The 13,534-nt window shown below is 46.4% G+C and overlaps 1 protein-coding gene across 1 annotated transcript in view; it reads left to right on the top strand.

Annotated features, from left to right (window-relative positions):
• Positions 1–996: 996 nt before the first annotated feature.
• The window catches only part of LOC105700732, a 69,579-nt gene continuing 57,041 nt past the window's right edge, over positions 997–13,534 (top strand). Inside the window, exon 1 of the mRNA XM_012426917.2 lies at positions 997–2,084. Within this exon, the coding sequence (XP_012282340.1) occupies positions 1,832–2,084 (253 nt within the window). The 5' untranslated portion in view covers positions 997–1,831. The remainder of the gene's footprint in view (positions 2,085–13,534) is intronic.

The following is a 13,534-nucleotide window of genomic DNA, read 5'->3' as shown; positions in this document are numbered from 1 at the left end:
AACTATTTTAATTTCCTGGAAATTCTGCAGTTTTTACATTTTTCCCGCGAACTGTAAGTAATTCAAGGTTCTCGATGAATAATTGAACAGTTAAACGAAATATAAAGGGCCGAATAAATAGAAAGGGGTGATCCTTATAAGCGTCAGAATTTCAAATTGAAATCTGGATTATTCGGACCTAAGAGATATGGATTTGAAATCTAGATTGCTTAAGCTTCGAGTATTTTAATTTCAAAAAACATCGAAATTTTTATTTAATCCGAAACTTTAATTCACAGACGAGGTCGGTTCAAGTCGCAGTCGATTTCTCGTATCAGATGTTATCGCGACCCTTTATGAATTCCAATTCCGGGTAGATCGTTTTTCGATATTCTTGACAGGATCGCGTTTTAGTCCGACGTAACTTCCATGTAATTCCTGGCTTACAGCATCGAGAGAAACGCCGTTTGAGTTTTGCGTGACCTTGTTGATTTCCGCGGATCGCGTTTCTCCCGCACTCGATTGTCGAGACTCTGGGTGCAAACGCGTCGGTCACCTTTTTTTCCCTCAGTTAAAGGATAAAAACGACAATGAAATTATTTCCCTGATAACTTCCCCTCCAATACATACAGTATACAATTTTCGAATTCTTAACACAACTGAGCGTAAATATAAGTTGAGTACTTCTTTTCCTAACTTATTGGATTGGATCTATTAATAAACGATTAATCCGTTCTCCGAAGTCCCGCGGGGCTGTCGATCTCGATGAGCGGCTCTCCGGATCCCCATGCAAGAGTCGGAGGCCTTGCGCCCGATGAATGACCGGTCTTCGATCGGATCAACAGTAGCGATCGGCAGTGATATTGAGTGGAACCAACTGCAACGTTCGCGGCCGCGACGATCCGTCCGCCCGGCTCGGTGGCCGCGCCGGAGTGTCTCGCGCGGCGGCGTGCGCGTGCGTGGCGACCTGACGTCACTGGCGAACGAGGCGAGCGGAGCGGCCAGGCACCGACCAGACAGTCAGTCTCGGCGCGACGCTGCAAGAGGTTACACCTGTGCGCACGGCTTAAGTAGGGTCGAACGCGAACGAGGAAGAGAGCGTAGCGTTTACCTGGTTTGGCCATCTCGAGGCAAGCGCATTTTCAATTGGCGCAGTGATACTAGGATTGGGATGATCGGGTGACTACGTTAGGCTTGAACCAACAGGAACACCGTTGCCTCTTTTTCGGTAAATTCGAGTGGAGCGCTTGGCGCGAGGGAATCGACCAATCGCAGTCGCCTCCACACGGCGACTGGACCCAACCGGTGGAGCAGCCCCCGTGGAGAGCTTCTCCACGGACCGAGGGATTTCGGAAGGGCGCGCGCGGCCTACGGCAGCGACGCGAACGGTCGCGGCCGAAACCAACTTTCTGGTGAGCGGCTTCGCTCCCGAAGCCCTATATATAACGGCTCCTGCCGTCGCATGTGTTAATTGGTGCGGAAGGGAGATTTTATCCCCCAGAATTCAGACTCGGACTTTCGCCAGCGAGGACATTGGATCCTTTATTATGTATAATATATCTTCTCAATATTAACCAAACGTTTGGTGTCGCAATCGAAGTTTATCGGCGCGTTTGGAGGTGTTACCTCCTACATCGACACCGTTAAGGACATTTTAGGGTACGTGTTGCTCTGTGAGATTTTTATTCGATCATCGATACCGAAACTTTTCCGACGCACTTTTTCCCCATACTCTGGGGGCTGTACCGGAAGGTTCGCGGGACTTTGCCTTCGCGGGTGGCGCATGCGCGCTCGCGCAGACACACGGCGGTTTCGCGCGTAGGTGGCAGTGGCTGCAGTGTACTATGAGAGGATGAGTTGCTCCGTGAAGATCTCAGCCGGGAAGGGCTGGAGCGGGTCGCAGCGGAGAATCAACTCCCTGGCGGAGGAGGGCGCATCGCAAGCGTCCGTCCCCGCGGCCCCCGCAGCCCCCAGGGCGCCGCCCCGTCCCGTCAAGGCTAACCAGGCGAAGAAGGGCGAGGACACCGCCAAGCTCTTCAAATACGTTGACGACAACGTCGTCGGCAAGAATGGTACCTTCTTTGGACCCTTCGGCCGCAGGAAAGGTCAGTATGCCTTGATAAATGAATAGGGCTTACAAAATGCTTCATCTGGAATTTTATGGTGCATACTGTACCCGCGGGCAAATATTTCGTTTCGCAATACAATTTTTGTCGGGTCGATCATTGAACATGGTGAATCTATGGACACCAAATATTTGGTTGACATGATAAAATTTGTTGTTTAACTGCTTTTGGTTGATTACATCAAATGCGGTAGGATCATGCGAAATCTTGAAGAAATTGGTACTTTTAACCAAAATATTTGGTTTTTTAGCTAACATATGTTTTAAAGTTAACAAAACGATTCTATTAAAGTGCCGCTCCGGTTGAGTGAAATGAACTATATAGAGTTAGTTAAACGATGTTGTCTAGTGAATCAATTCTTCCTGCGTGTATCTGATTTATGTACGAGTACGGGATTTAAATCCACGAGACCTCCCTCTGACGAATTTTCATGTTAATTACAGGATCAATAACTGTTAGTTCCATGAATAAAATATCCTTTTTGAGGGTTTTAGCGATACCAAGAACATCGGTTTGGCCACTACCAGTGGCCAAACAACTGAACGCACTCAAATTGCCCTCGAGGTATTCTTAACGCAACTTAAATCCACCGACCATTTGCGCGTCAGTGCCCGACCCCTGATATCATCGACCAATTTGTAATTCAATGCAGTCCGTTGGAAGCTCGACCTGCGCGACCTCTTCGGAAGCTTTGCTGCCAAGTTTTCGCAACGGGCCCTGTGGACGGCGAGGTCGCTCATGAGGAGAGAATTCCGCAGCGCTCGCGGCCGAGACGAGAGGAGACGAGATCGAAGTCGAGATTCGCGTTTCCTGTCTAGAAAGGCAACGAGAACGTTGAATACGGTTATAGTAGTTTGCGGTGAATCGCAAGGAAAATATACATATTTTCTATACTTCCTTACGATACCATATTTTTTTAATATCAGTGACGACTTTTAGGTGTTATACATTTTTTCAAGACTAAGTCCTGGTCATATTTGCAAGATCAAGATCAACGTTCTACCGTGCAATATCAAGATCATAACTGCAAGACCGAAACCGATTTTGTGCATCGCTAGTTTTAAATACCGGGAGTGAATTTTTTCTTCGCTTTGGTCACGAATTGCTGATGCGGTGCAAGCTTTCGGCGGAAAACAGCACGTCGAAGCCCACAAAGGTTTCGGGAGGGAGGGAGGGAGCTTTTTGACGTCCCCTCGTTCACGGTGCCCCCCGGAAACCCAGGAAGTGGGCTTCCCACTCTCAGCTCTCCCCGGGGACAGAGGCGGTGCTTTTTCTCGGGTGCACGTTCGCCGGTTAATTCGGGCCGCTTCAAAGCTCCCGCAAGCGCCACTCGGCCTCCGGAAACCCCGCGCGTGCTTTCCTCGAAAGCACTGCCGCGATTATACACCCTGTCCGGGATGTCCAAACAAATGGCAGATCGGCCTGTAGGAGGTCTGCAAACACGAGACCCGACAGTGTTCCGCTGGCGGCGAATTGAAAGAGCTTTTCTACCGAGATTGGTGACCCGGGAAACCTACTGCGATCCTACGATTTTTCCTACGGAGAGGATCGAGGAAACTTCTCGTCAGGAATCGACGATCTGGAAAATTGTCCATCCCATCACGATGCAACGGATCGTTCTAGGGGGAAGTCTATGCGAAAGCTCTCGGTTGAGAACCAGTATCCTCAGAGAAAATTTCTTCGTAGGAAAGGTCTGCGTGGAGGAACTTTGTTTTGGAGGGAATGCGGTTGGTTTTCGAGTCTCGAGGAGGTCTTTCGCTGGAAAATCCGGCGCCGGCTATTTGGTGGCATGTGCCATCGCGGTGGCCGGTTGCGCCAGGTTAGGCCGGCGCGTCCTATAATTGGCCGACCACCAGGAAGTGCTTCTCCGCGCTCGGCCGATCCTCGTTCGGCCAATTGGTTCGCCGTATTTCGGTCGCGCCTCGTTGAGCCGGAGGTCCGCCCGAGGCGGGGTTGCTGGCTAGGCGTCGGCCCGATGTCGAATTAACGCCAATTACGCGCACGCGACGCGTCCGTCGATAAAGCGAACCGCCGCTCGTTCGAGCGACGTCCGCATCTCGGGCGGCCATGGAGCCCCTGATAAACAGGAAGATTGTATTTAATTAAAAGTATCAAACTTATTAGTAAATATAGCTCAACAAGAACGCGTATCTAGGAGGATGACGTCTGTTTGACTAAAAATGGCACTTGACTAGATACGAGCGTACGTAAGAGGTTAGGCCCATGTATTTAAAAAAGAAAAAGAAGGCATCTCTGCGCATGTCAAACTGAAAACGTAAGAGAAAGGAATAAATGATGGCCATTTTTTGTAGCTAGCGATCTTGCGTCTTGTAAACGAATAAAAAGCAATTTGAATTACACGGTAACTGTTACTGTCATTTGCAAGTTTTATGTTTTTAGATAGACCGTGCTACACAATTTCACGATCTTTACACCTTTCGGCACGAGTTCTTTCGCACTTTCAAAAAGACGTTATATGTATATTTTGTTTGTTATTATTCCCGTAGACGAGATTGCGGGTGCGTGCATCGCAATGTAAAATGGCCGCTGTCGTCCCGTCCTTGCGCGTTTCGAGCTTCAGCTCGCTTTTCTAAAATCTCATTTTTTGCTAATTCGTTCTTTTTTTAAATCCCTGGTTAGTCCTTGTTCGTGCCGCCGGTCGCCATTTTACGATTTAGAGACCCCCGCGCAGGGCCGTGCGCAGAGTGCATCAGTATGCCGAGCGACGCGAAGATTCGTGCCGCTCATCTCTATTATCGCGATAGGTGGAGCGTTGCGTCACCTGCTGTGATCACGGGATTTCGCCATTCCGAAATGTCACATTACGCGAGGCTCCTCTCGAAGTCTTAGCCGAAAGCGGCCCGAAGGACGGATAATGATCGTGGGATTCTCGGAGTTCTTCCGGCTTTTCGCGCGATTCACGGAAAGTAGAGGAAAGGGAAAAAGTTGAAGAAAGTAGGAACGAGAGAAAGGGGAGAAAAGTGAGAAACTCGAACGCGATGCATCTGACTCGATGCATCCGACTCGACACGGTGAAAAAAGATCTCTTAAACTTACAGAAAAATCTGTAAAATGTATCGATTTTATCTGTTGGAATAGGGACAGCAGATTATTTCTGTTAGCGTTACAGTCAAGTTTCTGTTACTTGATTCCGCAAAGATTACAGATAACTATCTGTGATAATTACAGGAAAATATTTGTAAGTGTTACGGATAAACATTCGAAAGTATTGCGGATAAGTAACTGTAAAGAATACAACTTGATACATGTAAAGATAACAGAACAATATCTGTGAAAATAACAGAACATTTTTGTAAAGGTTGCATATAAAATTCTATAATAGTTACAGATATACACGTATAAGGTGACCCGATATTAAATTGTTAATATTAGAACCTCCCCACATTCCTAAATAGTTCTTTTAATGGTATATTCTCCCATATGTCAAAAGAGAAATCTAAAACTCCTTTACAATCCAGAATGAATCATATTCAATCTTTTCGGTGGTTATAAAGGAGTTTTTGATTCCCCTGAGAAAGTAAAGATTTCTGTGACAAAAGTAAAGTTAGCTGAATTAATTGTTTAATGGGACAGCTTTTAACTGTATTGAGAACAGATGTTTCCAACAGATAGGTATCTGTAACTTTTAAGCTCATATTTTTCTTCGTGGAGGAGAAACCGTTTTTCTCTATTATTTTGAGAGTTTTCTCAGTTCTTCGAGCTACGACGTACACGCGCGGAAAGGAGAACGCGAAGCGGCCGGTGGCCGATCGATCGATGGGCTCCATCGATCGACGCCGATTACGTGGCAGGCATTGCGCAAAACCACTTCCGAAAGCTCATTGGCTATTCCGTCCTCTGGCTGTTCACGATTGGCGCTGTTCCACGGGAATGCGAGCGAGTCGCTTTCCTTCCGGCCGGCCGCTCGCGCCAACGCTCGCACGCCATTGGTCGATATCCACCCTGCGGGCGCGTCTGCATAATCGCGACCGCGGAAACGCATCGCCCCCCGCAGTAATCGCGAGAGGTCACGGTGGTCATTTTAATAGCTCGATCGCGCGTTGCCGTTGTTTCATGGTACTTGTACCATTATCATAGAACTTACAGAAATGGGGGAGACAATATATGGGAAAGGGTGTCAGGAGGAGGTTAAAGAGAGATGGTCTGTCGCTAAAGATTTCCAAAAGTTCTTCCTGCGCATGTTCACGTCATCGCTTAAATTTCATTTACTACAAGACTCCTAATGCCCACGCAAAGTGCTCGAGAACAAGATGTGCTACCTGGCAGTCCTTATAACCGTGTTTACTGACTATGAAAATATAAAATATGAAGTAAATTTCAAAGCGGAAAAATTAAAAAAGATGTATAAGTAGTACAATTTTTCGTATCCCCATCTTAGCTTTTACGTGACTTTACCGAACGTTCGAACAGTTTTCAATTTAGATAATTCAAACAATTTATTCGTCGGGTTACTTGCAAGTAAACCGCTGTTATACCGCGTCATAGCGTTTTGGAGGAGGTGAGTCAAAAATAAAACTTTGTGCTTGCCCACCTTGTCTCCTTCGCATCGTATATATACGCATATTATAGTCTTCTCCATATCTATACGCTCTGTGACTATTATACAGGAAAATAAAGAATTGTAATCTGCGAATACCCGACGAATCATTTCGCGTTCCGGTAACTCGAGGAGATAAGAGCGTCTATATCTCGCTTTCCTAGACTCGTCAATGGCGAGTTAGCGGAGAATGATGCGTTAACACTTGCACGTCGCGTGTTAAATAAGCGTATAGAGGCGTATCTTGTTATTTGGTGTACTGCCGCTCCACTGTGTGCAGCGAAGCGATCCGATTGGTTCGCAGCGCTGCTGCAAAAATTGTGGACGGCTGCTGCTGAAACTACGCCGACCAGCTGATCGCGCTCGGCCAATCAGGGCGCTTAGCTGCATGCGGCAGGGAAGTTGCGCAGGAAACGAAAAGGTATCTTAAGCCGCGATTCGCGTGGGCGTCGCGACGGACGAATCGCAAGACACCGGTCATCGCGCGACCTCCAAGGTCGCGAAATTCGCGGGCAAGGAGTGCTCGTAGCGACGCCGGAAGTCCTCTCGATGCTCGGAAATCTCTGGTCTCGGAAAATAGGGAAAAATCCGCGACATTTTCTGTTCCTCATTTTCCACCACCGTCGCGCCTCGCCTCGGTGACCGCGCGTTCCGTAATCGCGCGAGAAAGTCGGACATTCCTCGAATCTCCGTGAAAGTGCAATAGACCGGCCATGGTTGCATAGATTGCAAATCAGCCGCGAGATCGTTGCGAGGATCCGCAGAAATGACCACGTTAACCTCAATTGTTCTCTTTTCATTAAGCCGATCTTGAAAATGTACCTTAAGGTTTTATAACATGGTCATTCTATATATATNATATATTCCTGTCATAACACCTTAATAAGGCGAGTTTTTATTCTAAATTCTACCGCTTACGTATGAAGCAATTCTGTTTCTTTTTGAAGAATGACTTCTTTCTTCCGAGAACGAGCGATCGGATTTAACGGTCGCAACGCATCGCGGATACAGTAGACGGGGAGTATGACCGGGAAGAGGCGCGTATCGTGAGGCTCCGTGTGCAATTTTATTACCTTTCGGCACGTATGCACACCTAGCTGTCGGCCTAGCGATAAGCCGGCTGCATGATTATGCAAGAGTTGTGCCGGCGCTGTTTACCGCTGAAACGGCGCAGCTCGTCCGAGAGCCGGCGACTTTGCTTCTCTCGCGTGGAAATTAAGTGCGCCTGTTTTTCATCGACCGATCTGCCGGACGTCCGTCCAGTTGATTTGCCGACGCTGGAAGGTTACTTTGCTACTGGCCCGTGGTGCATCGTCATCGCGCTGCACCGACGCGGCATCGGATGCAGCGCGCTGCGTGCTGCAGCGACAGCGTGCTGCATGCAGCACCGACAGCTGTTGGCAGCAGCTGCGTGCAGCAACGACGCTCGGTGGTGGATTTGTCCCGCTATGTATCGGCCGCTGCGGACTTCCTTAATCGCAAGTAGATAATTGCGGGGCTGGTCAGACGTCGTCGCTGCAGATGGAATGGAGATATGAAACCAGAAGCGTTTAAAAAGCGAATATCGTACGGCTAGATCAAGTGATTTTGAGTAATAGGATAAATTGTCAAATTATGAACAATTTGAGTATTCCCGAATAGGTTAGGCTGATCGCACACCAAAAATACATGCAAGCATGTAAAACATGTATCACAGCATGCATTTTACCATATACAGCACCTAATATAACAAATACTTGCCCTATGTGCGTTGATATACACAAACATATAAGTAAATTAATTGCTTCTTGAAGCATTTGCTGGGTGCTTGCAATGTGCGTTTTTGGTATATGGACTGACTCAGTTGCTTTTTTACCGGTTAACATTTACGAGGGAGTAAATGATTGGAATGTTAACGGGATATTAGTATTATGAAAATAGCATACATTCGTAAATCTAGTTTTGCGGTTCGCAAACTTTACCAAATGCTTGTTTACGAGGAAAGAACGATCCTGAAGATGACAAATTTTACCCTTGCTTGTTTACGAGGAAGCAGCAATTTTGTAATAAAAAGAATAAACAAATAAATAGCGAAATGTTTACAAGCATCTTGTCCGTAGTTATCGTTTCTCAGTTTTGCTTGTAAACTGTCTGAACTTAACAATAATGGTAAATCGCGACACTGTTTGTGATTCGTTGAAATTCGGTATTTTGTACTCCTCTTTGTTTACAGGTGTAACTCTTAACGAATCGGCAAATATTTTCTTCCGACTCGGAAAGTCCCCCATCGCAGACATACGTCTGTTTTTAGCCAACTTATCGTTTATCACCGGCAATCTATTAGTGCTTATTCAGGTTTACCGAGTGCCACGCGAGTTCTTGTTGACTTGCCCCACGTTCTTTTCAGTCGGGAGATAGCGATGACATCATTTTCTAATACGAGTTATGATAACGATAACGGTATTCCGTTTTTCAGAAAACGTGCGGCGCTGTCGCCTCTTATTTTGTCGTTACACGCTGCACTGTGACTTCTTTTTTAATTTATTTCAACTTATCTCCGTATTTATATATGCACAATTCCGCCGTATAACAAAAAGTATAAAATCACAACCATTGACTAAAAGAAAAAAATTGAATTTCGAAGATCAAAAGACTAAGAACCTCCCACTCTCCTCTCGGAAATAGACAATTTTTCTTTTATCAGAGATGAATTCTTCAAGTACGTGCATTTTTGAGAGTTTCTGAAATGCATTTAAAGTGCACGTCAAATAAACTTGGAAGGGATACGATTTCCGTTTCATCGAGTAATGTCACAATATGCGCTCAAGTATCTCTGCCCTGTGTACACATAACTCGAGTACTTGATTGAATGGAGCTTTGATTGATAAATATTAAACTCCCTCGCTATGCAACTCGTATTTTGACGCTCTCAAGAAAAGTTCTATGGGCACTTGTTTCTCTTCAGGGTCCGTTTCATAAACCTCGGACTTTATTGGGTCCACTTCCAGACTGTATTGCACTTTACCGGACCGAAACACCGGAACCGGATGTTGCGGTCGCTTTCCACGAAGCGGCCGTTCTCTTGCACATTTCCAATCGCTCTGGAACGATTTTCTTTCGCGTCGGTACCGTTTCATCCTCGAATGGTGCAAACGGGTTCACATGCATGGCGTATAAGGGTTTATTTGCGCCGACGTGGCCATTAATGCGATATTATTCTCTTTGCACGTTCGCTTGTGGTCATACGTCACAAGGTTCGCTCTCGGAGCCATCAGTGAGTGCCAAGCCGGTTTCTATGAGAGCGAAATCCCTCGTAACGCGCGGCTGATTACGACGGTCACTATCTCCTTCGCTCGAGACTCGCGCACTCGCTGAACCATTTCTTCACGAATCACAGAAGATTTCTTGTAGATTAAAGGCATTTTTTAATTGATTTTAGTATTTCCATTTTCAGATTAAATTCTCTCGTATTGCGTGGCTGATTATTTCCTTCGCTCGCCAGACTAGTTCCTCAAGAACCGCAGATTGTATATGAGTAGAGTGAGAAACCCGTTTATCGAAATTAGTATTCCGATTTTTTTGGCTAAATCTCGCGCATTAAATTCCTCGTAATATGCGGTTTATTACGTCAAGCGCTATCTCCTTTGGTTGTGAGTAGCACACGTCGGTTTCCTTACGCATCGTGAAAGATTCTATATGGAGTAAAGAAATGCCTTTATCGAATTAGTGTTCCGATTCTTCTTACCAAATCCCATCGTGATAGGTGTCTGGCCACGATAGCCGCTATCTCTGTCGCTTGAGAAGAGCGTTTGCTGGAGAGTTTCCTTAGCAGTTACTTAGAAATTTCTAAACGGAGTAAAAATTTATTTTTCGAAATTAATAACTCCCACTGTTCTAGGTTACATCTCGTCCGGAGTTGAAGGATTTTAGGAAGTAATTAAACGCAGATTAAATCTCTTTTTTAAGGTGCTTCCTACCTCGATCGCTAACCTCGACATACAGTAATTGGTCAAGCTTTTGAGCTGCATCTGTCAATCGTCAGCAGGAAAGGAAGACAAAGAGGATTTGTATCGGTACAGTGCGCGTGTCGGTAACCGGTAATGCGGATTACGGCCGCTTAGATAGAATTACTCATCCGGTGTCTCATTGTGTCCCTATCTCGAAACAAAAGGGAGACGCGCACGGGAGAGCGCCGGAAAAGGTGAGAAGAAGAGAGATAAAGACAGAGAGCTAATATTCTCATGAATTTGTGGACTTTTAAATCACTTAAGAATTTATTTGCGTGTTACTTAAAAAAACGTCTCATTCGAGAAAAAATGGTTTAAGACATTGCCGAATCTGCGATTGCGGTATTGTTCTCGAGAAATGTAACGTACTGTTAAATATCACGCAAATTCGATCTACGAAAGGCTAAAGTGATGAAAATGTTTCCTAGCATTTTGGACTATACTTCGAGTAATTAACTTGAGTGGAAAGTATAATCATTATAAATGACCTGACATCACTTTGTTTAACGGGCGTCGTTATCGATGGCGTTTCGCAACGTCGATCGTTTCGTGATCGTTGGAAAGGACCATCGAGGACGAATTGCGGGTAATTAAGGAAGGAATGGCCAGGCGAAGGGGTACTTAGAGTGCTCGAAAGTGCTGCAATTATTGCGCCTAAAGCGACTGCAACGATCTGGAATTAGGCGAAGCGAGGGGGGCGCGTTCTAAGTAGATTAAAGGGGCAATGTTAATCAATGATCACAAGATACCGCTTTCATGATATATTAAACATTTTTCATAAACGCACTCGGATACGCGTTGTGTGGAAAAATGATCGTTTTCTGCGCAATTTATGTCCCGTTATTCCTTCGGCAATTATTGAGCAAGTATTTAATTGCGAGCCGCATTTCGTGAGCACGTCTTTAGAGAGTGTCCGCAATCTTTGAACACCGTGCCGCATTATTTGAAATCACGCCGATTGTTCAGTTAATAGGAGAAAGTATGAAGGTTGTTTCGAGCAAGCGGAGATGATAATTAAATTAAACGAGCCACCGGAGTAGGCGAGTGAGAAATACCGACCTGCCTAGGTATACTGCAGTTCACCGGGTCGTAAAGTTCATCACCTCGAGTGCAATGAGTCGAGTTTCCGGGTTAATCACGCAAAATGCAGTCGGCACTGCGACCAACGGGCTGCAAGACAGAAGTACGACTCGGAAAGAGAGAAGAGCCAATCCGTCTCCCTCTGGTCGCCGGTGGCAGTAGGTCGCGCCCACGTCGCCTTTTTTTTTTTTAATTACCCTGTATACTCGAAAGTAGACAAAAGGTAGAACACGTCAGACGGAAAGCGTCAACGGGGTCGTTAAAAGCAGAAGATGGAGAAGAATCGGCTTTTTTTTCCTCACCGTTCATCGGTTCCTCTTCAATTACTGACGTCACCGAATCACGTTCGCCCGGCGAATTCTTAATCACTCTGTATATCCAGAAGTAAACGAACAGTGGAATAAATTAGGTGGAAAGCATCGTCGGACTTAATCCTTTCACTACTACGGGCGATTATGCTCGCTGGACGTAAAATCATCTTCGTATATTGTGGGCGGCTATAGACGCTCGCCATAAAATGATCTGCACGTACTACCGGTGATTATGGTTGCTCGCCACGGAACGATTCATTCGACAATGAACGCCACGATACGATTCATTCGACAATGAGCGTCACAAAGCGATTCATTCGCCGATGAACGCCACGAAACGATGCATTCGACAATGAACACCTCGTATTTCAATTGATAAACGTAAAGTTATACCTTGAGGTTCGCAGAGCAATGATTTTGCCGGAAGTCAGTTTCGCCGTGGTGAGGGGGTAAGAAACATGGATTTATGAAAAAACATATGGAGCATGAAGTGAGATTTTGTTTGACAGAATTATGTGTCGTACATTGTTCCTGCAGGAACATAAAAGTTCCAAGTGTCAATAACAGTTAGCGTGTACTTTAAACCGTATATACTTCCGTTTAAAACAGGCGAGAAAGTTGGCAAGATGGCCGCCACCCGTTCCTTCCCCTTTCGTCTTGAGTTTCGCCCGCGCCGCGACACCTTTCATCCCTTTCTTCATAGATCCATGGTTAGGAAGAAGACACTAAAGAAAAGCAGCTATTTTCCTCTGTGCAATTTTACTCATCGTGGAGGCGCATATATCGGTTCGTCTCGCATTACCGATGTCACCTGGGCGGCCTCGCGGGGTCTTCGTGGACTTTCGCGGGAGATTCGCGAAAACGAGGCCGAGTTTCTCCTAACACAAGTGGCGGAGGCGATCCGCGCCGAAGATGGCGCCCAAGATGGCGGACAAGATGGCGGCAGGGGAGCGGGCGATGACGTCCGGCACAGCCGCGGGCTAGCTCTCGATTATTCCCGGACGTGAGTCAGAGACCTCCGGGGGGCACGGAGCTCGGAATCGCCAATCGCGAGTCGACCGCTCGCGGATCGTCGCCGAACGAGATTCGGACGAAGACTAAGATCGCGTCGCGGTCGGGAAGAGCCGCGCCATGGCCGCCATTTTCCCGAGTCACAGAACAGGGGCTCACCTCGAGACTTTACCGGTGATTCTAAGCTTTTTCACGATAATTAACGAGTTTTTCGAGATTTCGGGCTCCTAGGAATTTTGGAGACTCTGGAACAAAAGAGATTAGAACGGTCAAACGTGATTTTCAACAAGCGAGGGGACAAAGCGGGGTCTTCATAACCTCTTCCCAAGTAAGGAGAGAATCGCGGAGGAGTTGCGCAACGGGTTGGGCAGGGATCGCACTCGCGAGGTACGCGGAAGCTACTTAGGTATCGGTATTCTGCGGTTATCACTTGAGAACAACAGTTCCAAGAGAGAAATTTAATATCCTCAGCGGCGCGTTTGG

This window comes from Orussus abietinus, unplaced genomic scaffold (assembly GCF_000612105.2).
Source record: "Orussus abietinus isolate OABI.00-Male unplaced genomic scaffold, Oabi_2.0 scaffold363, whole genome shotgun sequence".
Lineage (NCBI taxonomy): Eukaryota > Metazoa > Arthropoda > Insecta > Hymenoptera > Orussidae > Orussus > Orussus abietinus.
Note: the sequence above shows the minus strand (reverse complement) of the source record. Positions and strands in the feature narration are given on the sequence as shown.